Source organism: Vulpes lagopus, chromosome 1 (assembly GCF_018345385.1).
Source record: "Vulpes lagopus strain Blue_001 chromosome 1, ASM1834538v1, whole genome shotgun sequence".
NCBI classification, from domain to species: domain Eukaryota; kingdom Metazoa; phylum Chordata; class Mammalia; order Carnivora; family Canidae; genus Vulpes; species Vulpes lagopus.
Genome location: NC_054824.1, coordinates 156,862,357 through 156,887,531, shown reverse-complemented (window position 1 = coordinate 156,887,531; position 25,175 = coordinate 156,862,357). Strand labels below are relative to the sequence as shown.

General features: G+C 35.6%; 1 protein-coding gene across 4 annotated transcripts in view; it reads left to right on the top strand.

The window, feature by feature from the left end:
- NME7 (NME/NM23 family member 7) overlaps nucleotides 1-25,175 on the top strand; it is a 259,381-nt gene that overhangs the window by 133,373 nt on the left and 100,833 nt on the right. For all 4 annotated transcript variants that reach the window (XM_041752560.1, XM_041752542.1, XM_041752568.1 and 1 more), the window contains 2 exons: nucleotides 640-708; nucleotides 6,577-6,678. In XM_041752560.1, coding sequence (XP_041608494.1) covers nucleotides 640-708; nucleotides 6,577-6,678 — 171 coding nt within the window. The remainder of the gene's footprint in view (nucleotides 1-639; nucleotides 709-6,576; nucleotides 6,679-25,175) is intronic.

Below are 25,175 nucleotides of genomic sequence, written 5' to 3'. Positions count from 1 at the left end.
CCAGCCTGGACAAGAAAGAGTCTTTATAGGTTCATCTTATAAGCATAAGCTTACAATTCTTTTTGAATTTAGATTTCCAGACAACTTGAGTAAATGCTTTATTATGAACCAGACTAGGGATTTTTCTGAATGGTTGGGAGGAAAAATTTGTTATTTTTGGCAGCTACAAAATCTGAAGTACTTTTCATTAGTAATATTTCTTGGGCCAGTAAACAGCATGGCATTGCCTATAAATTTTGAGTGTGGAGAATGAAGTTTTATTCAAAGAGAGGGTTAGTGTGGTGATTAAGAGCCTGACCAATGGAGTTAGACTGCTTGAAATGGAACACAGATATGAAGGTTGCATAACCCATATGTAATATAACATATGTCATGGGGGCATTGTGAGGACTAAATGAGATGATGAATATACGATCCTAGAACAATGCTTAAAACACTAAGTACTCAATAAATGTTAACCATTTTTATTATTGATCAGCTGATCTTTAACAACACTTTTTCAGGGTACTTAATTTGTGCAGGGTTTCTATATTAAAGTAAAGAAAATATATCCAAGGGATCATAAATGTTGAGTGCTGAGTATGGTTCATTTTGTGTTCTTTTGTTAATTGGCATATGTTTTGTTTTGTTTTAAAATAGTTCAACATGGATCGAGTTAATGTTGAGGAGTTTTATGAAGTTTATAAAGGAGTAGTATCTGAGTATAACGTAAGTATCAAAATAAATGTAAAGCATTGGTACTGAAAGCAGTTTATGTGTCTTAAATCTTGGGGATCTCAGTATAATTCATAATCATGAAAGTATTCACAAGTCTGCCAGTTTCCAGCTGATCATACCTAGTGACTGAGGCATTCTTATCTCTGAGAGCTACTGGGTCAGTTTTTTAAATATCTTATTGTTTCATTTATGAAACAAAAATATACCAGAGTACAAAAAAAATTGCTGGGGATTTGACACATTTGGGCATTCTCTATGAAGCTTATAATATTCTCAGAGTGGAAGACTTCACAGTGCTTTAGAAAGTTAAAAGCAAATAGTTCTTAATGTTACAGTATAATTTCGTCTCAGTATTTAACATCTACTTTAATGACATAAATGCATGTAGAATTATCTGAAAGTATGACTGAAGCTGAAGAAACAAGATTTTAAAGAAGTTGGTCAGAGGGCAATTAAATTATGTTCTTTAAAACATATGACTATATTCAAATAAGCCAAAATTCTTCCTTAAAATAAAACATAGTAGATATTTGATCAAAATTAGTTACCCTCCTTTCCTTATCAAAATATCTTAGATACGTTTGTGCTGGTGGACTGCTTCCTCACCTACAGTGTTTTACTGAGTTTTGACTTTTTTTTTTTTGCATAAAGTTTACTGTTTTTGACAATGAAACTAGATTCCCCTCTTCTCATTTCTCCATGGCTTTTCCTTTCAGCCTTCCTTAAAAAGGACAAATGCACTGGTCTGAGAACTGCCTGAGCCTTTTGTCTTATTTAGTCCTACAAGTCAAGACTAATTGTGAAATATATTTCATGTTCAGCATACCAGTGGTTTCCACCTTTATTTAGAGAAACCAAAGTGATTTTCCTTCTATTACTGCATACTGAACCTTAATCTTATGAGCTTCTTAATTTTAGAGTTATGCCTTTTCTTAAATGGAAGAATTTTTTTTTAAATGGAAGAATTTAAAAACATTCTTATCTTAACACTTAATTTAGTCAGTGACAGCTGTTTTTCATTTCTTAAATCTTTCTTTTATATATTTTCCTTTTATTTGTTCAATTTAACGTTTGAAAATATGGTTGAAAACTGCTACCTTCCTTAATTCATGTTATATTATAGCCCTACTGTACATAAGATAAACCCATGGAGACTTACCCTTTGACCATCAGTTATATTCTCATACAATATCATGTAGTATTGAATTCGGTTACAACTAGTTGAGGGCACTAGTATTGTGCACATATCTGAGGTGGGCCATATTTCCCTTTGGAAAATAACTTAAAAAAAAAAAAAGCCCTCATCTCTGACTTGAATGCCTCCTATATTGTGCTTTAAAATAATAATATATGTGATTCATTTTTGTGTAATATATATTTACTATTAGGATATTTTTTATTTGAGGATTTTGGAGGTAAAAATAAAAACATCACTGGATAGATGTGTCATTTCCCCTAAGAAGTCAGAAATTTGAATGACAGTAGCAATATCATACTTTAATGTCAGAATATCTCAGAATAATTGGCGTTGATGTGCTTTCTTCTTAGTAAGATACTCTCTACTATTTAAATCTTGATATATTAATAACAGTCTACTTAAGATAAAGAACATATGGGCTTTTGGGAAGAAAAAACTACATTATTTCAGAGTAATTAGCCTTGTGAGCCACTTTTAGTAATGCTTATCATTTTTTATTCAGATTGAAATGTAAAACAAATATTTCAAATCAGAATTCGTTTGTAGTGGTTTGCTAATGGGAAAATAGAGTGTATAAATGAACCAGAATACTATCCAGGTATCTTTATGAGATGTTTTGTACTTCTATGAAATAAAATTCTCTTGTAACTAAGGAAAGCTGTTTCTTTGAAAATTTTCTCCAAAGGGACATAAGAATGTTTTTATCCTGGTAATATTTTGTTGAAGCAAGTAATATTCTTATGAAATATAACCTCTAATGCTTTTCCCATTTATAACTCAGATTTGTTCAAAGGAGGTTGTGTGAAGAGCTATATCCATACACTGCTAATGTGTGTGATTACAGTATCTTTCACTGGTCAATTTGGGACACCAAAAATCAGATAACAAATCCTGAGTCTCACTTGCTATTGTGACTATTATATTTCCCGAAAATCCTCTTACTTCTCATGACAGTTAATATTCAGGACTCGAGTGTAAGTTCAAGGAAGAAGTAAATTTTAAAATGTTGTATACTATTGGTTGTCTTTTAATTTTAGGAAGTTTGTCTCATTCAAAAAGAAGACCCTGTAAAAATAATCTTAAGAGGCAACATAGTCTCAAGGGACAGAAGCAAGTGATTTGATTCTTATCTGACTTTTTATACAATTTATCCTCCTTGTCTCTAAATTCTTATTTATAAAATAAATAAGACACATAAGCTCATAGTAGTGGTTCCATTCATTTTATTATTCTAAATGTGAAGATATGTTGATGAAATAATGCTGTTAAATGTAGGATGTATGGTGTGAGATAGGGACAGCATCATTGTAGTGTCTTAACGGAAGTATTTGGTACTCACCATGAGTTCTGAGTGTTCCTACATTACTTGCTTCAAACTACAGACTTCCTATCTCAAAATTCATTGCAACCGACTTGCAACTTTATGAACTCAATTCCCTTCTCACAAAATGCTTGTGGAGTCAGATGCTAGGTTCAGATCCCAACCTACCCGTTGTGTGATCATGGAGAAGTTATTTACCTTCTTTAAGCTGTAGTTTATTCAGCTATAAAATAGAAATAATGCTACTACTTTATGAGATTGCTGTGATAATTAAATGAAATAAATCATGTAAAGGAGTTTCCCATATTGAGAGTACTAAGGGAGTTATTAGCTGTTTTGTTATTATTTTTAACACTGTTATCGTATCTGACATAATTCTTTGTAGTGATTCTGCGTTGATCATTTATACTTACATTTGCAATCGTAAAAAGGTGGTAATTCCTATCTCATTGTGTTATCATGATCCACTTATTTACTGCATATATGTATATACCGAGTGTCTACTATGTGCCAAACAATGTATTAGAGTCCAAGGATACAGAGGTGAACAACAACAACAGAAGTTCACTACCTGCATTCATGGAGCTTATGTTCTGGTGAGGATAAATGTTAAATCAAACGATCTCATTGTAAAAGACAGGAGTCAAAGGGCTGCAAAGGAAACAAACAGGTTCTTTTTGGTTTGGGTAATTTTTTACTTAATTAAAAACCTAGGTGACTTGAGGGTTTTGTTGAGTTAATTTTTTTTTAAGGAGTACATTATTCTTTTGATGGAGTCCTTTTTCCAACATGTTTTTTTTCTTTCCATTTTATACATTTGCATAGCCCTTTATGTCTGTATTTTTAATGGTATTTGTGATTAACACTGAAAGACAAAGATAAAGACAAATGAAAGAAAAGCAGATAAAATTCACTCCTCTGTTTTTGGATGGCATGTTCCTATTGCTTTCTGCCCCTACTGAGAACTTGGCTCTTGACATTTATGTGTAGGCAGTACTTCAATATCATGAGACAGAAAATCAGACTCAACATAATTATCCATAAAAAATCAATTACATATGACCTTTGTGAAGTAGCAAAATGACTTCAGGTGGATACCTTTAGGGATTCTACTGAGTAGGGGTCTGTGTATCATATTAATCATGAAACACGTTCCCTCCTCTTTTAACCCCTGGTATTTTTATTAGGTGTGATGACTGAGTTCCGATTAATATTTAAATATTGTTCAGTAATAAATTACCTTTATTTTATTTTGTCAGTATGTATCATAAACTCTCCAAAGTCATTAAAATGGCTTGCATGTCCCTGTGTGATCTGATCTCATCTCTTACTGCTTTCCTATGGTCTCATGTTAGCTCCTGATATTCTGTCTCCTTTACTGATCTTCATATGCATCAAGTGTACTGCTGCCTCAAAGTCTTTGTCTTTATTTTCACTTCTTCCTGAAGTATTTTTCCCCATGTAGAGAAGAAAAGTTCATTGAGTGTTCCAGACACTGTGAGAGGTACTTTTCTTTGATCATGTTTTTCATTATATCATTTCACATATAGCTAAGAACCTTAAAACAGTATACTTCCATTTCCCCCTCCTGATGTGCTGTGGTTATCATACATTTTTATTTCTATTTATATTGTAAACCCTATAATGCATTTTTAATATTTTTGCTTTAAATAATAAGTTATCTTTCACATCAACTAAAAATGTGTATGTATATATGTGTTTACTATATTTTGTATAGATCTCTATTTTTGTCTGGTACTATTTTCCTTCTGTCTGAAGAACTTACTTTAACATTTCTTATGCTATATGGCTGCTGGTAGTGAATTCTTTCACATTTTGTCTGTCTGGAAAAGTTATTTTTCCTTCATTTGTAAAAAATATCTTCCAGGGAGCCTGGGCAGCTCAGTTGGTTAAGTGTCTGACTCTTGATTTCAACTCACTTCATGATCTCAGGGTTGTGAGATTGAGCCCTGCACTGGGCTCCACACACAGTGTGGAGCCTGCTTAAGATTCTCTCTCTCCCTCTTCCCTTCCTCGCCCTATTCCCTCTTTAAAGGAAGGAAGGAAGGAAGGAAGGAAGGAAGGAAGGAAGGAAGGAAGGAAGGAAGGAAACCTTCCTACCTGGGTATAGAATTGTAGATTGACCAATTTTTATTGTTGTCATTTACATTTTTATCTTTGTTCTACTGTTCGTATTTTCTTCTTTGCATGCCTAATTTTTATTAGATGCTGGATAATGTGCAGTTTATATTGTTATATGGTATATATGTCATATTTCTTTGAAGAGTGTTTGACATACCTTTGGCATCTACCAAACTTATTTAGGATTAGTTTGACCATTTCAGGGCTTACTTTTGAACTTTATAGCATGGATACAGAGCATTCCATATATAAGGACAACTATTATGGTGCAGTACCCTTCTGGGAACTCTACTTGATGCCCTGTGTATCATATGAAGGCTTTCCACTCCAGCTGGTGGAAATGCAAAGTCTTCTCAGCCTTGTGCTCTCTCTGTAAATGGTTTCACTTAACTGCTTCTGGTAATTCTTTTCTTAGTTTTGGATAGTTTCCTCTACACATATACAGACTCTTAGCTGAAGATTCAGGTGACCTTCTCTACAGATCCCTGTAGTTTACTCTCCCATAGTTCTCCCACCTCATCTAGGAATCTGTCCTGCAAATTCTATCTACATTGGCCTCCCTGAACTCCATTCTTTGTCTCTTCTAATAAGTTAGAGTGTTGGGCTCTGTTGTGTTTCCTCTCCCCATCCCATTGTCCCATGGCAGTAAGATGACATAGTCCTATAGCTTACTTCATTTGATTCCCTTCTATCAGGGATCATAATACTGCACTGCCTCTCATCTAGTGTTTGAAAATTGTTGTTTCATACATATTATCTCATGTCTAGATGTTTAATGTGAAAGAATATGGTCCTTGTTTTCTTCATTTCTGAAAATGATTATGATTTTTTAAAGTATCTTTGGAAGAAACACTTAGAAATTTATATCTTTAGAAATGTTCATTCAGTAGGACTGTATTCAATGGGAGAGACCCTTTAAAAGGAAGGTATACAAGAAGATCATTTCAATTAATGAAAGTATCAAGTGGTAAAGCATTACATTAAAGTGTCACTAGTGGTAGAAATGGAGATGAGGGAACATATCTAAAACACATTTTTGTAGAAGAACTAGACAGAAATGAGGAGCTGCTTGGCATGTGGAGTACATTGAGGATTCAAAGATAACTAAGATTTTAAGATTTGGAATAATGGTGCAATTAAAAGAGGATGAGTAAAAGATTATTAATTTTTAAATATTCTTTTGTATTACATATCATAGGAGATGGTGACAGAAATGTATTCTGGCCCTTGTGTAGCAATGGAGATTCAACAAAATAATCCTACAAAGACGTTTCGAGAATTCTGTGGACCTGCTGATCCTGTAAGTTAGTATTTAAATTGTTAATCAAGTTTGTTTTATTCACTAGTTAAGTATCTTCATAGGTTTGATGGTTTTAGTTTGTTCTTTAAAAGAAATAATACCAAAGTGACTAAATCAGATACATTTTTATTCAAAATACCATTTTGAATAATTTTTTAATATATTCCAAGAAAAAGTGAATTTTAATTAGCCAAGTGACAGAATAGAATGGGCAGAAACCTTAACTATGGTATTTTCTTTTATTGTTTCTTCTTGATAAATTGTCTAGATAAATTTATCGAGCTCTCTGATAGAAATTATCTAAGATACTAATTATCCTTTGACTTAGGGAGGCTATAAATAAAGCTCTCAGTGTGAAGGATATTGATATGGTAGCCTGATACCAGATACATAAATATGAGCAATGGGACTTAGGTGAAACTTGATAGTCTCTAGTATACTTTTCATTTTGGTTTGTGTTTTCATCATATGGCCATGTGGTCGAGGGTGGGGGTGACTGGGTGACGGGCACTGAGGTGGGCACTTGAGCACTAGGTGTTATTCTATATGTTGGCAAATTGAACACCAATAAAAAATAAATTTATAAAAATAAAAAATAAATAAAATGTTACTGCAAAAAAAAAAGTGGCTCTTTACATTTTAGTGGTTTCCCATGTATTTGATTGTCAGAGTAGTATTTCACCTGTTATTGAGTAGCCTTCACTGATTTTAGGATTAAAGTGGAAGTATCATGATATTTTGAAATGCAACTCTTTCTTCGTGAATGTGTATAAAATTGTGGTAAACTTGGAAGAGAAGTGCTTGGTTGCTGATTATCTGTTTGCCTCTGTCATCTATGGACTTCCTGGTTACATTCCTTTATTTCCTGAAGGCTGTGAACCCCAATAATAGTCTTTCTCTTCATCTCAGTTCTTACTATCAATGTGGGCACAATAATATCCATGTGAAAGTTTCACCCAGGGCTTGGCATCAGAGCTGAACAGATCACTTCTGTCAGTTACCTTTATTCAGTCTGCTTCCTCGTTTTCTTCCACAGCCATCTTCTATTCTATGTTGACATCTGGAGCAGCGACACCTCTCTGAACTTAATCTCTGATATAGTCATGCCTGCCATAGCTTTCTGGTCCCCTGGGTCTCTTGCTGCATCTTTGACTTGACCGAAACCTTAGGCATTGGACCGTTCCATTTTCTGACACTCTAGTGCCATTTTCTGACTTCCCTCTCTGAGTAACCTAGACTCCACTGTTCATATCCTTGACTGACCATTCTCAGTGTCTTTACTCTCTTGTGCTTTGTCCGCAGTCTGAACTCCAAACTTAGATCAATTCAACCATGTGTCCTCCTCATGCTTATACTTGTACTGAAAGGTTCTAGTAGATAAATGCTATACTGCTTTATAGATTCATATTTATGCAAGTGATGATCTCCAAACAAAGCTGGAATTACTGCCCCCTTGAAATCTTTTCTCGTTGCTCTTCTTGTCTTTCTGCTAATTCTCACAATAGCAATTTTAAACCTCCATTATTTTCTTCAGCCCTTTTACAGTTCATCCTCTTTTCCATAAAAAGATAGCATTATCTTCTATTTCATAGACATAAGTATGGTTATTATGATCTCTTAAATTTCTGCCTTCACACTATTTCTGAACTTGTGCTCATCTCTTCATACTAGTCCAAAGGAAATGTGCTATTCTTCTCTTTTAAAACTCTCTACCTATTCCTTTTTTTTTTTTTTAAGATTTTATTTATTTATTCATGAGAGAAACAGAGGCAGAGACACAGGCAGAGGGAGGAGCAGGCTCCCCACAGGGAGCCCAATGCTGGACTCTATCCCCGAACCAGGACCATGCCCTGAGCCAAAGGCAGACACTCAACCGTTGAGCCACTCAGGTGTCCCCTCTTTACCTATTCTTAATCCTTTTCCTCCTTGAAGGATTGCTCTATTCTTCTGAATTTGTATTTTTTAAATAATATATTTTCTTGTAGTTATAAAAGTAATATATGGCTATTATAGAAAAATTAGAAGTGAAATAGAATTTAATAAAGGAAATGTGGCCCATAACCTTATCACTAAGAGTTATCAATTTCATAAATAAAATTTGGATCAAAGTGTGTATACTGTTTTGTAGGTCATGATACCCTAAATAATACTGAGCTTTTTCTCAAACCATTAGATGTTCTTCAATGATATGATTTTTACTAGATTGGCTATATGTAATTTTATGGTGTAAAGTAATTTTTACAAAAGAGTCCAGCTGCAGGGGATCCCTGGGTGGCTCAGCAGTTTAGCACCTGCCTTCGGCCCAGGGTGTGATCCTGGAGTCCCAGGATCGAGTCCCACATCAGGCTCCCTGTGTGGAGCCTGCTTCTCCCTCTGCTTGTGTCTCTGCCTCTCTCTCTCTCTCTCTCTGTGTGTTTCTCATGAGTAAATAGATAAAATCTTTAAAAAAACAAGAGAGTCCAGTTTCATTTTTCTGCATGTGACTTTCCTGTTTGCTTAACATATTTAATGAGGAGATGATACTTTCCTTATTGTGTATTCTTCTTTGTCAAATATTAGTTGATTGTATATGTGAGGGTTTATTTCTGTGCTGTAGATTCTTTCCATGGGTCTGGTATCTGTTTTTATGCCAATATCATACTGGTTTGATTACTATAGCTTTTTGTAGTAGAGTTTGAAATTAGTGAGTTTGATGACTCCAACTTCATTTTTCTTTCTCAAAATTGTTTTGGCTATTTGGAACCTTTTGTGATTCTATACAAATTTTAGGGTTTTTCTCCTATGTCTATGAAAAGTGTCCTTGAAATTTTCATAGAAATTGCATTTAAACTATAGATGGCTTTGGGCAGCATGGACATTTTAACAATATTCATTCTTTCAGTCCATGAACATGGGATATCTTTACATTTGTGTCATTTTCTGTTTCTTTCATCAAAGCCTTACAGTTCTCAGTATGCAGATCTTTTACCTCTTTGGTTAAATTTATACCTAAGTATTTTATTGTTTTTGATGCTATTGTGAAAGAGGATTATTTTCATATTTTATTGTTACTCTCTATATATACAATTGATTTTTCTGTGTTGATTTTTGTGTCCTTCAACTTTGTTAAATTTATTCATTATTTCTAACACTTTTTGGTGGAGACTTATCAAAAAACAATGATAGTGTTACTTCCTTTCTGATTTGGCTGCCTTTTTCTTTTTCTTATCTAATTGCTCTGCCTAGGAGTCAATTACTATGTTGTATGGAAGTGGTGAGATTGGGCACCATTGTTTTGTTCCTTATATAATAGAAAAAGCTTTTAGCCTTTCACCACTGATATAATGTTAGCTGTGGGCTTGCCATATATGGACTTTACTATGTTTACTAATTTACTACAAGATTTTTTGAGAGTTTTTAATCATGAAAGGAAGTTGTATTTTCTCCACTATTTTTTCTCTATCTTTTGGGATGATCGTGTGATTTTTTTTTCTTTCATTCTGTTAATGTGATGTATCACATTTATTGGTGTGTATGAACTATCCTGGCATCCCAGGTATAAATCCCACTTGATCATGGTGTGTGATTGTTTGAATGTGGTGTTGAATTCTGTTTGCTAATATTTTGTTGAAAATGTTTGCCTCCATATTTATCAGGATTATTGGCCTGTAGTTTTCTTCTTTAGTAATATCATTATCTGGCTTTGGGATTAGGGTAATGCTGTTTTCATATAATGAATTTGGGAGTACTCCTTCCTTTTCAGTTTTTTGGAAGAGTTTGAGAAGGGTTAGCATTAATTCTTAAATGTTTGGTAGATTTTACCAGGGAAATTATCTGGCCCTGGGCTTTTCTTTGTTGGGAGATTTTTGATTTCTCATTCAATCTCATTATTGGTCTCTTCATATTTTCTATTTCTTTATGATTCAGTCTCAATAGATGTAATATTTCCAGGAATTAATCCACTTCTTCTAGACTGTATATTTCAATGGCATGTGATTGTAATAGTTTATTTGATTCTTTATGTTTCTTTAGTATCAGTTGTAATATCTCCTCTTTCATGTCTGATTTTATTTATTTAAGTCATTTCTCTTTTAGTGATCTAGCTAAAGTTTTATCAGGTTTGTTTATTAGTTAAAAAAAGCAGGTTTTGGGATCCCTGGGTGGCGCAGCGGTTTGGCGCCTGCCTTTGGCCCAGGGCGCGATCCTGGAGACTCGGGATCGAATCCCACATCGGGTTCCCGGTGCATGGAGCCTGCTTCTCCCTCTGCCTGTGTCTCTGCCTCTCTCTCTCTCTCTCTCTGTGACTATAATACATAAATAAAAAAATTAAAAAAAAATTTAAAAAAGCAGGTTTTGGTTTCATTGATCTTTTCTATTGTTTTTATGGTCTCTATTTTATTTTTTTCTGCTCTGATCTTTGTTATTTCTTCCTTTTGCTAAATTTGGGCTTAGTTCTTTTATTTTTCTGGTTTCTTGAGGTATAAATTTAGGTTATTTGAGATCTTTCTTGTCTTTTAATGTAGGTGCTTATTGCTATGAACTTTTTCTTAGATCTGCTTTTGCTGCAACGCATAACTTTTGGTATATGTGTTTCTGTATTCGTTTGTTTTAAAATATTTTTGATAAAAATAATTAAAAAATAAAATATTTTTGAATTTCTCTTTTGATTTCTTCTTTGACCTTTTAGTTCAGTAGCATGTTTAATTTCCACATATTTATAAATTTTCCAGCTTTCTTCCTGTTACTGATTTCTAATAGCATACTACTGTGTTCTGAAAAGATACTCGGTATGATTTTAAACTTATTAAAATTGCTGAGGCTTGTTTTGTTTTGTTTTGTTTTGTTTTTTTGTTTTTTTGTTTTGAGGCTTGTTTTGTAACCTATCCTATGGTGTATCCTGGAGAGTGTTTCATGGGCACTTGACAAGAATGTGTATTCTCCTTTGGGTGGAATATTCTATATATTTCTCTTAGTTCCTTTTGGTCTGATGTGTGATTCACGTCACATGTTTCTTTACTAATTTACTCTCTGGATAATCTGTTCATTATTGAAAGTGGAGTTTGATGCCCCCTACTATTATTCTGTTGTTGTCTGTTTCTCCCTTCAGATCTGTTAGTATTTGCTTAATATATGTAGGTGTTCTAAAGTTAGGGGCATATATACTTAAAACCGTTTTATTTCCTTGACGAATTAACCATTTCATCATTGTATAATGACTTTTAAATTAAATTTTAAATTTTAATTCCAGTATAGTTGACACACAGTGTTATATTACTTTCAGGTGTACAGAAATTATACAGAATTGTACACTTTAGTGTACAATATAGTGATTGAACAATTCTGTACATTACTCAGTGCTCATGATAAGTGTATCTTTCATCCCCATTACCTATTTCACCCATCCCCCCATCCACCTCCCCTCTGGTGACCATCAGTTTGTTTTATATAATTAGGACTCTCTTTTGTGGTTTGTCTCTCTCTCTTTTTTTAAATTTGTTTTGTTTCTTAAATTGCACACATGAGTGAAACCATGTGGTATTTGTTTTTCTTTATTTTGCTTAGTATTATATTCCCTAACTCTATTCATGTTGTGACAAATGGCAAGATTTTGTTCTTTTTCATGACTGAATAACATTTCATTATATATGCATATATACACACACACACATCACATCTTCTTTATCCATTCATCTGTCAATGAACACTTGGGCTGCTTCCATAATTTGAATATTTTAAATAATGCTGCTCTAAATATAGGGTTGCATGTTTCCCTTTGAATTAGTGGGGTTGTTTTTGTATTCTTTGGGTAAATACACAGTAGTATGATTAAAGGATTGTAGGGTAGTTCTATTTTTAATTTTTCTGAGGAACTTCCATACTGTCTTCCACAGTGGCTGCACCAGATCATAGTCCCACCAACAGTGCAGAAGGTTTTCTTCTCCACATCCTTGCCAACACATGTTTCTTGTGTTTTTTTTTATTTCTGCCATTGTGACAAGTGTGAAGTGGTATCTCATTGTCATTTTGATTTGTAGTTCTCTGATGATGAGAGATGTTGAGCAACTTTTCATGTGTCTGTTGGCTTATCTGGGTGTCTTCTTTGGAGACATATCTGTTCATGTGTTCTGCCCATTTTTTAAAAGGTTATTTATCTGTTAGGTGTCAAGTAGTATCAGTTCTTTATATACTTTGGAAACTGACCCTTTAACAGTGATGTCATTTGCAAATATCTTCTTCTATTCAGTAGGTTGTCTTTTAGTTTTGTTGATTGTTTCCTACACTATACAGAAACTTATTATTGCTTTTATTTCCTTTGCCTCAGGAGACATATCTAGGAAAAATGTCGTTATGGCCAGTGTCAAAGCTATTACTGCCTGTGCTCTCTTCAAGGATTTTTATGGTTTCAGGTCTCATATTTAGGTCTTTAATCCCTTTTGGTATTTTTTTTTGTATGCTGAAAGAAAGTGGTTCAATTTCATTGTTTGGCATGTTACTGTCCAGCTTCCCCAACATCATATGTTGAAGATACTACCTTTTTTCCCATTGGATAGTCTTTTCTGCTTTGTTGAAGATTAATTGGCTGTATAACTGTAGGTTTGTTTTTGTATTTTCTCTTTTGTTCCATTGATCAGTGGGTCTATTTTTATGCCAGTACCATACTGTTTTGATTACTATAGGTTTGTAATATAACTTGAAGTCTGGAATTGTGACGCCTCCAGTTTTGGTTTTCTTTTTCAAGATTGCTTTTTCTATTCAAGGTCTTTTGTGATTCCATACAAATTTTAGGATTGTTTGTTCTAGTTCTGTGGAAAATGCTATTGGTATTTTTATGAGGATTGCATTATATGTGTAGCTTGCTTTGTGTAATATGGGGACATCTTGACATTATTTATATTGTTCTTCCAATGCATGAGCATAGATTTCTTTGTGTTATCTTTGTGTTATCTTTCTTTCATCACTGTTTTATAGTTTTTTTTTTTTTACAAAAAGATATTATTTATTCATGAGAGACACAGAGAGAGGCAGAGAGACATAGAGGGATAAGCAGGCTCCCTGCAGGGGGTCCTCGATGCTAGGACCCCAGCATCAGGACCTGAGCCAAAGGCAGCCACTCAACCACTGAGCCACCCAGTTGTCCCTCTGTTTTATAGTTTTCAGGGTATAGTTCTTTCACCTCTTTGGTTAAGTTTATTTGTTGGCATTTTATTGATTTTGGTGTAATTGTAAATGGGATTGTCTTCTTAATTTCACTTTCTACTGCTTCATTATTAGTGCATAGGAATGCAGCACATTTCTACACACTGATTTTATATCATACAAATTTACTGAATTTATCAGTTCAAGTAATTGGTGGAGTCTTTCAGGCTTTCTTTATATAGTATCATGTTATCTGCAGTAGTGAGTTTTACTTCTTTCTTACCAATTTGGAAACCTTTTATTTGCTTTTGTTATCTAATTGCTGTGGCTAGGACTTCCAGTACTATGTTGAATAAAAGTGGTCAGAGTGGACATCCTTATCTTGTCCCTAACCTTAGGGAAAAATCTCTCTCATTTTTCCCCCATTGAATTTGATGTTGGGTGTGGGTTTTTCACATAGGGCCTTTATTATGTTAAAGTATGTTCCCTCTAGACCAAACTTGTTGAGAATTTTTATTGTGAATGGATATTGTACTTCGTCAAATGATTTTTCTGTATCTATTGAAATGATGATATATGTTTTTTTTTAATTTTTTCTCTTATTGATGTGATGTATCATATTGATTAACTTATGGATATTGAAACACCCTTGAATCCCAGAAACAAATCCCACTTGATCATGTGAATGACTTTTCTTTAAAAGATTTATTTATTTATTTTTAGAGAGAGAGAGAGAGAGAGAGGCAGGCAGGCAGAGGGGCAGGCACACAGGCAAAGGGAGAAGCAGGCTCCATGCAGGGAGCCCGATGCAGGACTCCATTCCGGGACTCCAGGATCACACCCTGGGCTGAAGGCGGCGCTAAACCGCTGCGCCACCTGGGCTGCCCGAGGTTTATCGATTTTGTTGTTGATCTTTCCAAAGAACCAGCTCCTGGTTTCATGGATCTGTTCTATTGGTTTTTCAGTTTCTATATCATTTATATCTGCTCTAAAATTTATTGTTTCATTCTTTCTGCTCGTTTTGGATTCTGTTTATTTTTTTTCCATCTCCTTTAGGTGTAAGTTTAAAGATTGTTTATTTGAGATTTTTCTTGTTTTGTGAACAAGTAGGCCTGTGTTGGTATAAACTTCCCTCTTAGAACTGCTTTTGCGGGGATCCCTGGGTGGTTCAGCGTTTAGTGCCTACCTTCAGCCCAGGGTGTGATCCTGGAGTCCTGGGATCAAGTCCCGTGTCGGGCTCCCTGCGTGGAGCCTGCTTCTCCCTCTGCCTGTGTCTCTGTCTCTCTCTCCCTCTCTCTGTGTATCTCATGAATAAATAAAATAAAATCTTAAAAAAAAAAAAAAGAACTGCTTTTGCTGTATCCCAAAGATTTTGGACCATTCTGTTTTCATTTGCATTTGTTTCCATGTATTTTCTTAAAATTTCTTCTTTGATTTTTTTCCCCAGTCATTGTTTAGTAGCGTATATTGGTGCGCTTTCCAGATATTTTTCATGTGGTTGATTTCTAGTTTCCTAGATAACATTGTGGTCAGAAAACATGGATGGTATTGATTTTAGTCTTTTTTAATTTGTTGACACTTGTTTTGTGGCCTAGTAGGCAATCTGTTCTGGAGAATATTCCATGTGTACTTGAAAAGAATGTGCATTCTACTGTTTTATTTTCTGAATATGTCTGTGAATCCATCCTATCCAGTGTGTCCTTAAAGCCATTGTTTCCTTGTTGATTTTCTGCTTGGAGGATCCGTCCATTGATGTAATTGGGGTGTTAAAGTTTTCTACTATTTTTGTATTTTTTTTCAGATTTATTTATTTATTCATGATAGAGAGAGAGAGAGAAAGAGAGAGAGAGAGAGAGAGAGAGAGAGACATAGGCAGAGAGAGAAGCAGGCTCCATGCGGGATGTGGGACTTGATCCGGGACTCCAGAATTACACCTTGGGCCAAAGGCAGGCTCCAAACCACTGAGCCACTCAGGGATCCCCCCTACTACTTTTGTATTACTATTGATTATATCCTTTATGTTGTTATTAACTGTTTTATATATTTGGGTGCTCCCATGTTCGGTACATAATATTTACAATTGTTATATCTTGTCACCTTTATTAGTCTATAGTGCCCTTATCTTTTGTTACAGTCTTATTTTAAAGTCTATTTTGTCCAATATAAGTATTGCTACTCTGGCTTTCTTCTGATATCCATTTGCATGATAGATGTTTCTCCATCTCATCACCTTCAATCTTCAGGTGTCTTCCAGTCTGAAATGAGTCTCTTATAGGTACCTATAGGTGGGTCTTTTTTTAAAAAAAATTCATTCTGTCACCTTATGTCTTCAACAACAACAAACAAAAGTTTGTTTGTTTGTTTGTTTGTTTATTTATTTATTTATTTATTTATTTATTTATTTATAAGAGAGAGAGAGAAAGGGAAAGAGAGCACATGAGTAGGGTAAGGGAGAGGGACAAACCAACTCTGCACTGAGTGTAGAGCCTCATGCAGGGCTCCATCCCAGGACCCTGAGATCATGACCTGAGCTGAAACCAAGAGTTGAATGCTGAACCAACTGAGCCACCCAGGCTCCATACCTTATATCTTTTGATTGGAGCATTTAGTCCACTTATATTCAAAGTAATTATTGATAGATATATATTTATTGCTATTTTGTTATTTGTCTTGTAATTCTTTTTGTAGTTTTTCTCTGATCTTTCTCTTGCTCTCTTTCATGGCTTGTTGACCTTCTTTAGTCATATACTTTGATTCTTTTCTCTTCATCCTTTTCATATCTAGTACTGAGTTTTTATTTGTGGTTACCATTTAGTTTGTATATAACATCTTCTGCATCCAAATATATTAAGTTCTTGGTTGCTTAAGTTCGATCCTATTCTTTACTCCTCTTTCCCCCACATCTTAGGTATATGGTGTCATATATTATGTCCTTTTATTTTCTGAATCCCTTGTGTGATTTTTACAAATATATTTATTTTAATGCTTTTGGGTTTTCTACTTTTCATACCCTACTTATGTTCTTTATTTTCCAATGTTGGTGCCCATGGGCTAGTTGCTGGGATCTGCATCTCTAGCAGCTCACAGGTCAGCTTTTTGATGGAATTTGTAACAAAGTTTTTAGAATCTATGTCCTTTTAATGGTTTTCAGGAGTCTTCTACCTTTCCTGCCGTTGCCACTCTTCAGTCATGTAGCTTACAATTTGCGACTTTGAATGGAGTGAGAGAGAATTGGGCTTCTTTGGCATCATCCTGGACAGCTGGGGAAGCCCAGGTGTTCACTCACACACTTTTAACTTTCCCCTCTTGAGAGGAGTCACAGGGTGAGAATAACTCTCATGGCCCTGAGGTGTGCCACTTTCAGAGATGGGTGATAAAGGTAAAATCAGACTGTTCATCTACTTAACTTCAGTGGATCTAGCTCCTTATGGTTTTGCTCCAGCTATGTGCTAGGATTTCTCTGCTGGAGACCTAGACTTCCACAAGGGTACTCCTGTCCATGGGTGATTATCTAAGATAATTTTTACTGAGACTTCTGGACAGTGGCAGGAGGGGCTGGAGCTGATGCAGGAGCCACTGTGGGGTCCACCACTGGGTTTTTACCTGATGCACAGGTGGGGAGGACTCCTCTCCCACCCTTTGGTCTATGGTACTAGATCCCAAAGCTTTTCTCATAGTTGGATGTCAGATTGTTTTGGAGGAAGGGACATGATTACAGAGGTCTTAGCCATGTTGTTGACCTGTCTCCTTTTTGGACATTCTTATGTATACCTTTTTTACTGCTACTTTCTTGGAAGAGATCCCCAGAAATCAAACTTCTGAAACAAAGAATATATATATTTTTAAAATATTTTTTATTCATTCATTCATTCATTCATTCATTCATTCATTCATTCATTCATTCAGGACACACAGAGAGAGGCAGAAGGAGAAGCAGGCTCCCTGCTGGAAGCCCAGTGTGGGACTCGATCCCAGGACCCCAGAATCATGTCCTGAGCCAAAGACAGATACTCAACCACTGAGCCACCCAGGCATCCCCAAATCATATTTTACTCATCTTGGTATTCTAAGCTCCTAGAAGAGTACTTGTAATGTTTGAAAGCCTTTGACAAATAGTTGATGGCAGAACTAAGTGAAAGGATGAGTATGTTTGGGTATTATTGGGATGATTGGTAGTGAGGCCTTATGATATTTAAGCATGATGATTGTATTGTGGTTATATAAGAGACTATACTTATTTTTAGGAAATGCTAAAATATTGGGGTAAACATGTTGGCAGTTTGTTTTCAAACGATTGACAGCAAAAACATTTGTACTCTGCACTGTTCTCTAAGTTTATAATTATTTCAAAATAAAACTTAGAAATTAATGTGTAGTCCTTAAAACTTAAAAAATAAGTTAACAAGATATCATTGTCTCTAAAATCAAGTCTAGCCTCACTGAAAAATGTGAAAGAAGTAGATTATATATTCCTTGTGTCCTTCCCTCCCTCTCTACAGCCCCAGGATCTCAGCCCTTGGCTTCCTGTACTTTTTTACTGAGCAAAGTCATATATAATAAGATCTGATAAATTCAGTGACACCGAGATGGAAGTTACTACTCAAAATTAATGTTATCATTTCCTAGGGTTTTTCATTTCCTTTTTCTCTTTTAACAAAATGTATTACTTTTGTGTTAAAAGTAATTCCTATTTTGGACTTTAAGGTCCCAGGAAGGTGACTAAGGAAAGATAAACTGATGGAAGAAGGGGCTTCTTAGTTACCTCCAATCATTCATTCACCCAGAAATACTTGAGTGCCTACTGTGTGCCAGATGCTATTCTAGGTACTGGGGATACACCAGTGAACCAAACAAGTGGTGTGTGTGTGTGTGTGTGTGTGTGTATGTGTATGCGTATTAGAATTTCCTCACAGAGCATCGAGCTTACATTCTACTTGGAGACAGATAATAAACAAAAAAATAGAATACATAGTATTTCCTATAGTATGGAGAAATACAAAGGAAGGAAAGGGGCCTGAAGTTAAGGGTGTGTAGATAGGATTCTGTTTTAAATTGGAGTCATCAGCAAAGGAGGTCTCGCTGAGAAGGTGATATTTAAGAAATAAATAAAAAGGAATAAGAAGGTAAGCCATATGAATTTCCAGGTGAAGAGCATCATAGGAAAAGCTCTGGGAGAGGAACTTGCTTGAAGTAATCTAGGAACCCAGAGGAATGAGCAAGATGGGGTAAGATCAGAGAGATAAGGGCTGGGACAGATTTTGTAGACCCTTATAATGACGTTAAGCTTTTGCTCTGTGTGAGACCATAAGTTGTTTCACTTTTTACTATTTTATTTATTTATTTGAGAGAGAGAGAGTGTGAGCATGAACAGGGGGAGAGGCAGAGGGAGAGGAAGAAGTGTTGGTTTGATCCCAGCATCCTGAGATCAAGACCTAAGCTGAAGGCAGACACTTAACCAACTGCACCACCCAAGGGCCCTGAGGCCGTTAAGTTTTTGAAGAGTTTGAGCAGAGTGGCGACGTGATTAAACTTTTAAAAGGATCATTGTGACTGTTGTGTTAAGAATAGTATGAGAAGGATGCCTAGGTGGCTCAGTGGTTTGGTGCCTGCCTTAGGCCCAGGTTGTGATCCTGGAGACTTGGGATCGAGTCCCATGTCGGGCTCCCTATGTGGAGCCTGCTTCTCTCTCTGCCTGTGTCTCTGCCTCTCTCTCTCTATCTCTCGTGAATAAATAAAATCTTAAAAAAAAAAAAAAAGTGTGAGAGAGACAAAGGTGGAAGTTGTAATCTAGACCCAAGATGGTGGTGACTTAGACCAAGAGGGTAGTGGTGGGCATGCTGAGAAATAGCCAGGTGTTATTTACCAGGTTGCTTACCCTTTGCTTGTCTTTTCATCTTGAGTGGATGACTGGATGAAGATTAAAACTTTTTTTCTACATAGCCAATGATGATGAAATCCTATGGAAGGAGTATGACAGAATTCTTAGTTATAGGAGATGGAAATAGAATGGAACATTCTGTTGGGGTTTCATCTCCGTCTACTTATGATCAAGTGAAAGATGACCACATTTGTCCTCTGTCAGTTTAGTGTATGACAACAGTTAGGGAAGGCATTTATGCTGGACCGGAAATCACAGGCATATCCACAGATTAAAACAGAGAATTTCTATTGCTAGTTTAGAGTAAAATTCAAGAAACAGTTTTCTTAGGGTAATCAACTTAATTATTTAATAAGCATTTCATTGATCTTAGAAAATCTAAAAATAATAAATATATTTTCAGATGAGTATTAGATGTCTTAAATGCATTTTTAAAATAAGAAAAAAGTATTCAAAGTAGAATAAGGATTTACAGTAGTATGTAAGAATGCTGTGTGATAGTAATTTACTTAATTTGAAATGATTTATATGTGATGACTTACACTACCTGTTTAATGATTTAGCAATGGAAAATAATTTTTTGTAAATCATCATGCTTTAAATGAAGGATCATTTCTCTAACAGAACAACGAAACAAGCCCACTCATCTTAACGTCGTATGCAGTGAGTGACCACAGTATCCTAGTTTGCCCAGAACTCTTCCAGGAATAGCACCAAACTGAGAAATCCCTCATTCCTGGGAAGACTGAGGTTAGGTCGATAACTCCAAAAAATTTGCCCCATTATTGCATGATAGCTCTTAAAAAACAAATTGTAACTAAGGGTCTAAGTGTTCATATCCATTTAAAGAATTTTTAAATGGTTGATGTGTTGAGTTAGAAAAGTTCAGAAGAAATGCAGTTAACCTGTTTCCACCAAAGAGGGTTAGTTAGCTTCAATTTTAAAGCTAAAAATTAGTCAATGTTTAGAATCAACTTTATTTGCTTTTAAGTTACTCTTTCACTGGAATTAGTTTACAGGTAGGAATATTAAGTAGAGGCATAGAGGCCCATTTGCCAGAACAATAAATGTGATTAAAAGCTCAAGTGTAGAGGTTAGGAAAACATGCAGAACTGAAATAAAGGGAGAACTTAAAATTATGACTTACACAAATCTTTCTTGAAGGATGAGGATGAAAATGATAGGAAAATAAGGAAAAACTGTCTCAGAAGGTCTTCCTAAATTTCCTTCTATCAAGTATTTATAGCTTCATCATTTTGGAACACATTCCATCATATTAAAACACATTTCAGAATGGGAAGTTTAGAGTAAATACTAACTCATTCATTTCAGCTATTATTCTTCATTCATAAATTCAAGCACATACCAAAGAGTTGCCATGAATCTGATGCTATGCTTGTCCTTTTGGGAGTCAAAGATGAGTTGTACACAATTGGGACCCTTATGGAGCTCTCATTTGTTTAATGGGAGAATCAAGCAAATAGATTTAAATCAGATGTGATATAAAGAGAGGAGATGGAATGAGAGCCCAGGGAAGAGGCTATTTAGAAAAAACTGCCCTGAGGAAATGATCCCTGGAACTATATAACTTAAAGACTAAGTAAAATTTGGCTAGGCCAAAAAGGAAGGTTCCAGAGGAATGAAGAAATGCTATTTTTTTTCTGTAGGGTGAGAGAATACTATTTGAGCTTGCTTCTAATGGGAGAGCTCTTCCCATCTGCCTTCACTACTTCCCACAGGAAAGTCTGGGTATTGGTCAAGAAACTTTACTCTTATAGGGAGAAGGAGTTATATTCAAGATTAAGGACACTTATCTTAAGGAAGCAGTTTTTATCTCTCACACCATCTTGGTCTCCCATTTCCCCCATCCCCTTTCCATTGGTATTGGTGATAAGGATTAGGGCCATTCATTTTGATTGAGAAAAGGCCCAGCAGAACTCTCTGCAGAAGGTTTTTCTCCTTTCTTGGGGTTACTTGCCTAACCTTGAGAAGCCTTGAGGCAGGCTGCTCTGGCATTGGGTATAATAGAAATTCAAACAAATCCACCACCAAAAATTAAAATTTTAAAAACTGCCAATGCTAGTATTTCTCTTTAGGTAGGAAATGGGTTGTATGGTTTTCCATTGAGGTAAATAGTGAGTTTACAGGGGAATAAGTTGGACTATGATAAGAAACTAAAGGTATAACTAAACCACGAGAGACTCTTAACTCTACGAAATGAACAAGGGGTAGTGGAAAGGGAGGCAGGTGGAAGGATGGGGTGACTGGTGATGGGCACTGAGGAGGGCACTTGACGGGATGAGCACTGGGTGCCATACTATATGTTGGCAAATCGAACTCCAAGAAAAAAAAATATAAATGCTTAGCAATTTGAGAGTAGGAAGTAATATGAAGAGAGAGAGCTCAAGCCATCAGCAGAGGCTGGAATTGGGCAGAGACCAACTCTAGAGACTGGGTAGGAGAAGGGATTTTTAGAATAGAATTTCTAAAATTTAAGTCTAGGGTGCCTGGGTACCTCGGTAGGTTCAGCATTTGCCTTGGGCTCAGGTCAGATCTCAGGGTCCTGGGATCTAGCTTGGCCTCGGACTCCCTGCTCAGTGGCTTCTCCCTCTCCCTCTGCCCTTCCTTCCCTTCACTGCCTCCTCTCCCTCCTCCCCCCCACACAGATTGTGCTCTCTCAATTTCAAATAAATAAAATCTTTTAAAAAATAAAAATAAAATTTAAACCTAGGGTATTTGTGTTTCTGGGATATAAGTCATCCTAGTCTTAAAGCTTTGGTAAAATCAAATATGTCTTAAAGTTTTCTGGGGGTGGTGGTGTGGGTAGAAAAGAAAAGCCTAAACCTGTAGCACATTGACCCTGCAGTGCCTGGAGGCAGTGGGCAGGGCTGCTGGGCAGGTGAGAGGTGATCTTTGAAGCACCACTAACAGCAAGATGTCACACCAGGGAATTTATTCAAGTGCACACAGCAGTCTTTTGTTCTTAAATACATCAAAGATGAGAAGGCCATCTGGTAAATGTACTTTACTTTCTTTGACTTCTTTTCTTATGATGTATTACTTTGCATCCCACTGTTATGCTAAGTTCCAAAACGTTGGGAAGGAGATGGAAGAGGGGGGAATAGAATACATGGAACAGGCCTTAGAGTTTGGATGACTTTAGGCAAACAGTCAGAAATATAATACATTATGCTTGTAATTTAAAATTTTCAAATAAAATATTCTAGTAGCCACATTAAAATAACTAAAGAGAAAAGAGTTATAGTAATTTTAACTATATATTTTATTTAATCCAGGATATCTAAAATATTATAAAGGTATAATTAATATAAAAGCTACTAATGGGAGATCTTATATTCTTGTTAATTTTCCTAAGTTTTTGAAATCTGGCATTCATTTTACACTTAGAGCACTTCTGAATTCGAACTAGCCACTATCAGATAGGCTAGTGGCTACCATATTAGATAATGCAGCCCTCCCATTTCAGTAGACGTTGCTTAGAAATATAGAGCCTTCTCACATAATCTAGCTGAGATTATCGGAGTGCTGCACTGGGGTATGTGCTCAAAAAATAAAATATTCATATTGCTTAATTTTAATTCCTTTGTGCAAGGTAATTTAGAATTAGCCAGTTTTGGGTAGATGTCAGATCCTTTGGTCAGAAAACAATGTATCTTCCCAGAGTCCCACTGAAACATTCATTGAGGGGTAGGCATGGGTCAGATTAGAAAAGGCCTTATAAATTATATTAAAGAGGTGGGATTTAATTCTAAAGGCGGTGGGGATGAAGAGTAGTCAGTGAGTTTTAAGTGGGACAATTATGTGATTACATTTGCATTGTTAGAAAAATTAATATTATGATAGTGTGGATGACCCATTGTAGGGCAGCTTGATGAGAAGCAAAGATAAGGTCCTATAAAAATGTAGATAAGCAGTGATGAAGGGCTAAATTAAGATAGAGACAGGATTAAGTAGAGAAGAGAGGACCAGTTAAAAGACTTTAAGGAGGGCATAGAAACCAACCGTTGGTGATCAACTGAGTGTGGTATAAGAAGTATCAAAGATTCAAAGATGACTTTTAGCCTTTTTTTTTTTCTTGGTCTTAGGCAACTTGGATAATAGGAAGTAAATGCCATTAATTGAACTAGAGAGTACAGAAGAAACCAATTTGAGAGGAAAATGTTGAATTTCATTTTGGGACAATATTGACTTTGGAATGGAGTGAGTAGTCTTTAAAAAGTATCCAATTTAGCAGATTTAGAAGCTCTGATGAAAATGATAAGAGTTATTTCAGTGTAATGGTAAGAACAGAAGCCAGGCTGTAAGTGTGTTAAGGAATGAATAAAAGATTTTGTTAAGCTTGGTATATTCATTTCATTCATGTAACAAATAGTGGTTGTTTTTAAAATGCACTGGAATGTACATTGCAAATACACTCATGAATAATTCAGTGTCTGCTCCCAAGCAGTTTTCTGTGGGAGGTGGGGGAAGTAACAAATAAACCAGACAGAAAGTGTGATGGACTAAGATAGTCACCGTAAGCATGGTGAGAGCATGCAGAAGTGCTCTTGACTCCCAAGGGGTTAAGACTATTTCAGTGAGCTTGTGTTGAAAGGGCAGAAAGAGTGATGAAGTGGTAGCTGTAAGATTGAGTCATTGTAACATGGTTTCCTTCTGTTAAAAGATTATTTGGAGTCCATTTTATATCAGGTGGAATATGGGAAAACTTTTCCCTTCTCTAGCTGAGTCAAAAGACTGAATGAGGGAAAATAATTTCAACTACATGTTTGTAGTGCCATTAGGCTTCTTGCTTGCAAGTTGCGATTCTTCAAAGACCACCAAGGGGGCCACAGTAGACAAAGGCCAGTAGCCCAGGGAGAGACCTCCTCTTAATCATGAAGAAGGTTGTCTTGGAATTGGGCTGGGAGTGCCATTTCTGTCTGTAGGGGGGTTGCCCAGTACAATAGCCATATGTGGCTAGTTAAATTTAAATTCATTACAATTAAATAAACCTAAAATTTGAATTTCTTAGTCCCACTACCACATTCCAAGTACCCAGTTACCACATGTGGATAAAGGCTGCCATATTGGATAGCATAGACTACAGAACATTTCTATCTTCACAAGAAGTTCCATTAGACAGCTTGCATTGTTCCTGGTCTAGAGGACTTGCATTGTTCTCTCAAGTCTAAGGAATTTTTAAAACTCAAGGTATTTATGCTGTTTACCTCATTTATCTTTTTAGCCCTCTACAGTTTTATGCTAGATTGTATAGTTTTATAAATTATATAATTATTTTTAGCCAGTTAATTATGTATTGTTTTCACCTTAGTTTGGCCTGCTATTTTTATTATTTTATAATTTAACTTTTATATTTACAGCTTTTAACCCCTTTTCTCGTTACTTTTTTTTATAAATATTTTCCTTTCCATCTCCTGTAATTGACCCTTGAAGTTCTTATAAGTTGCTTTTGATCTTCCATTTCCTTCTTTGCTGACTCACC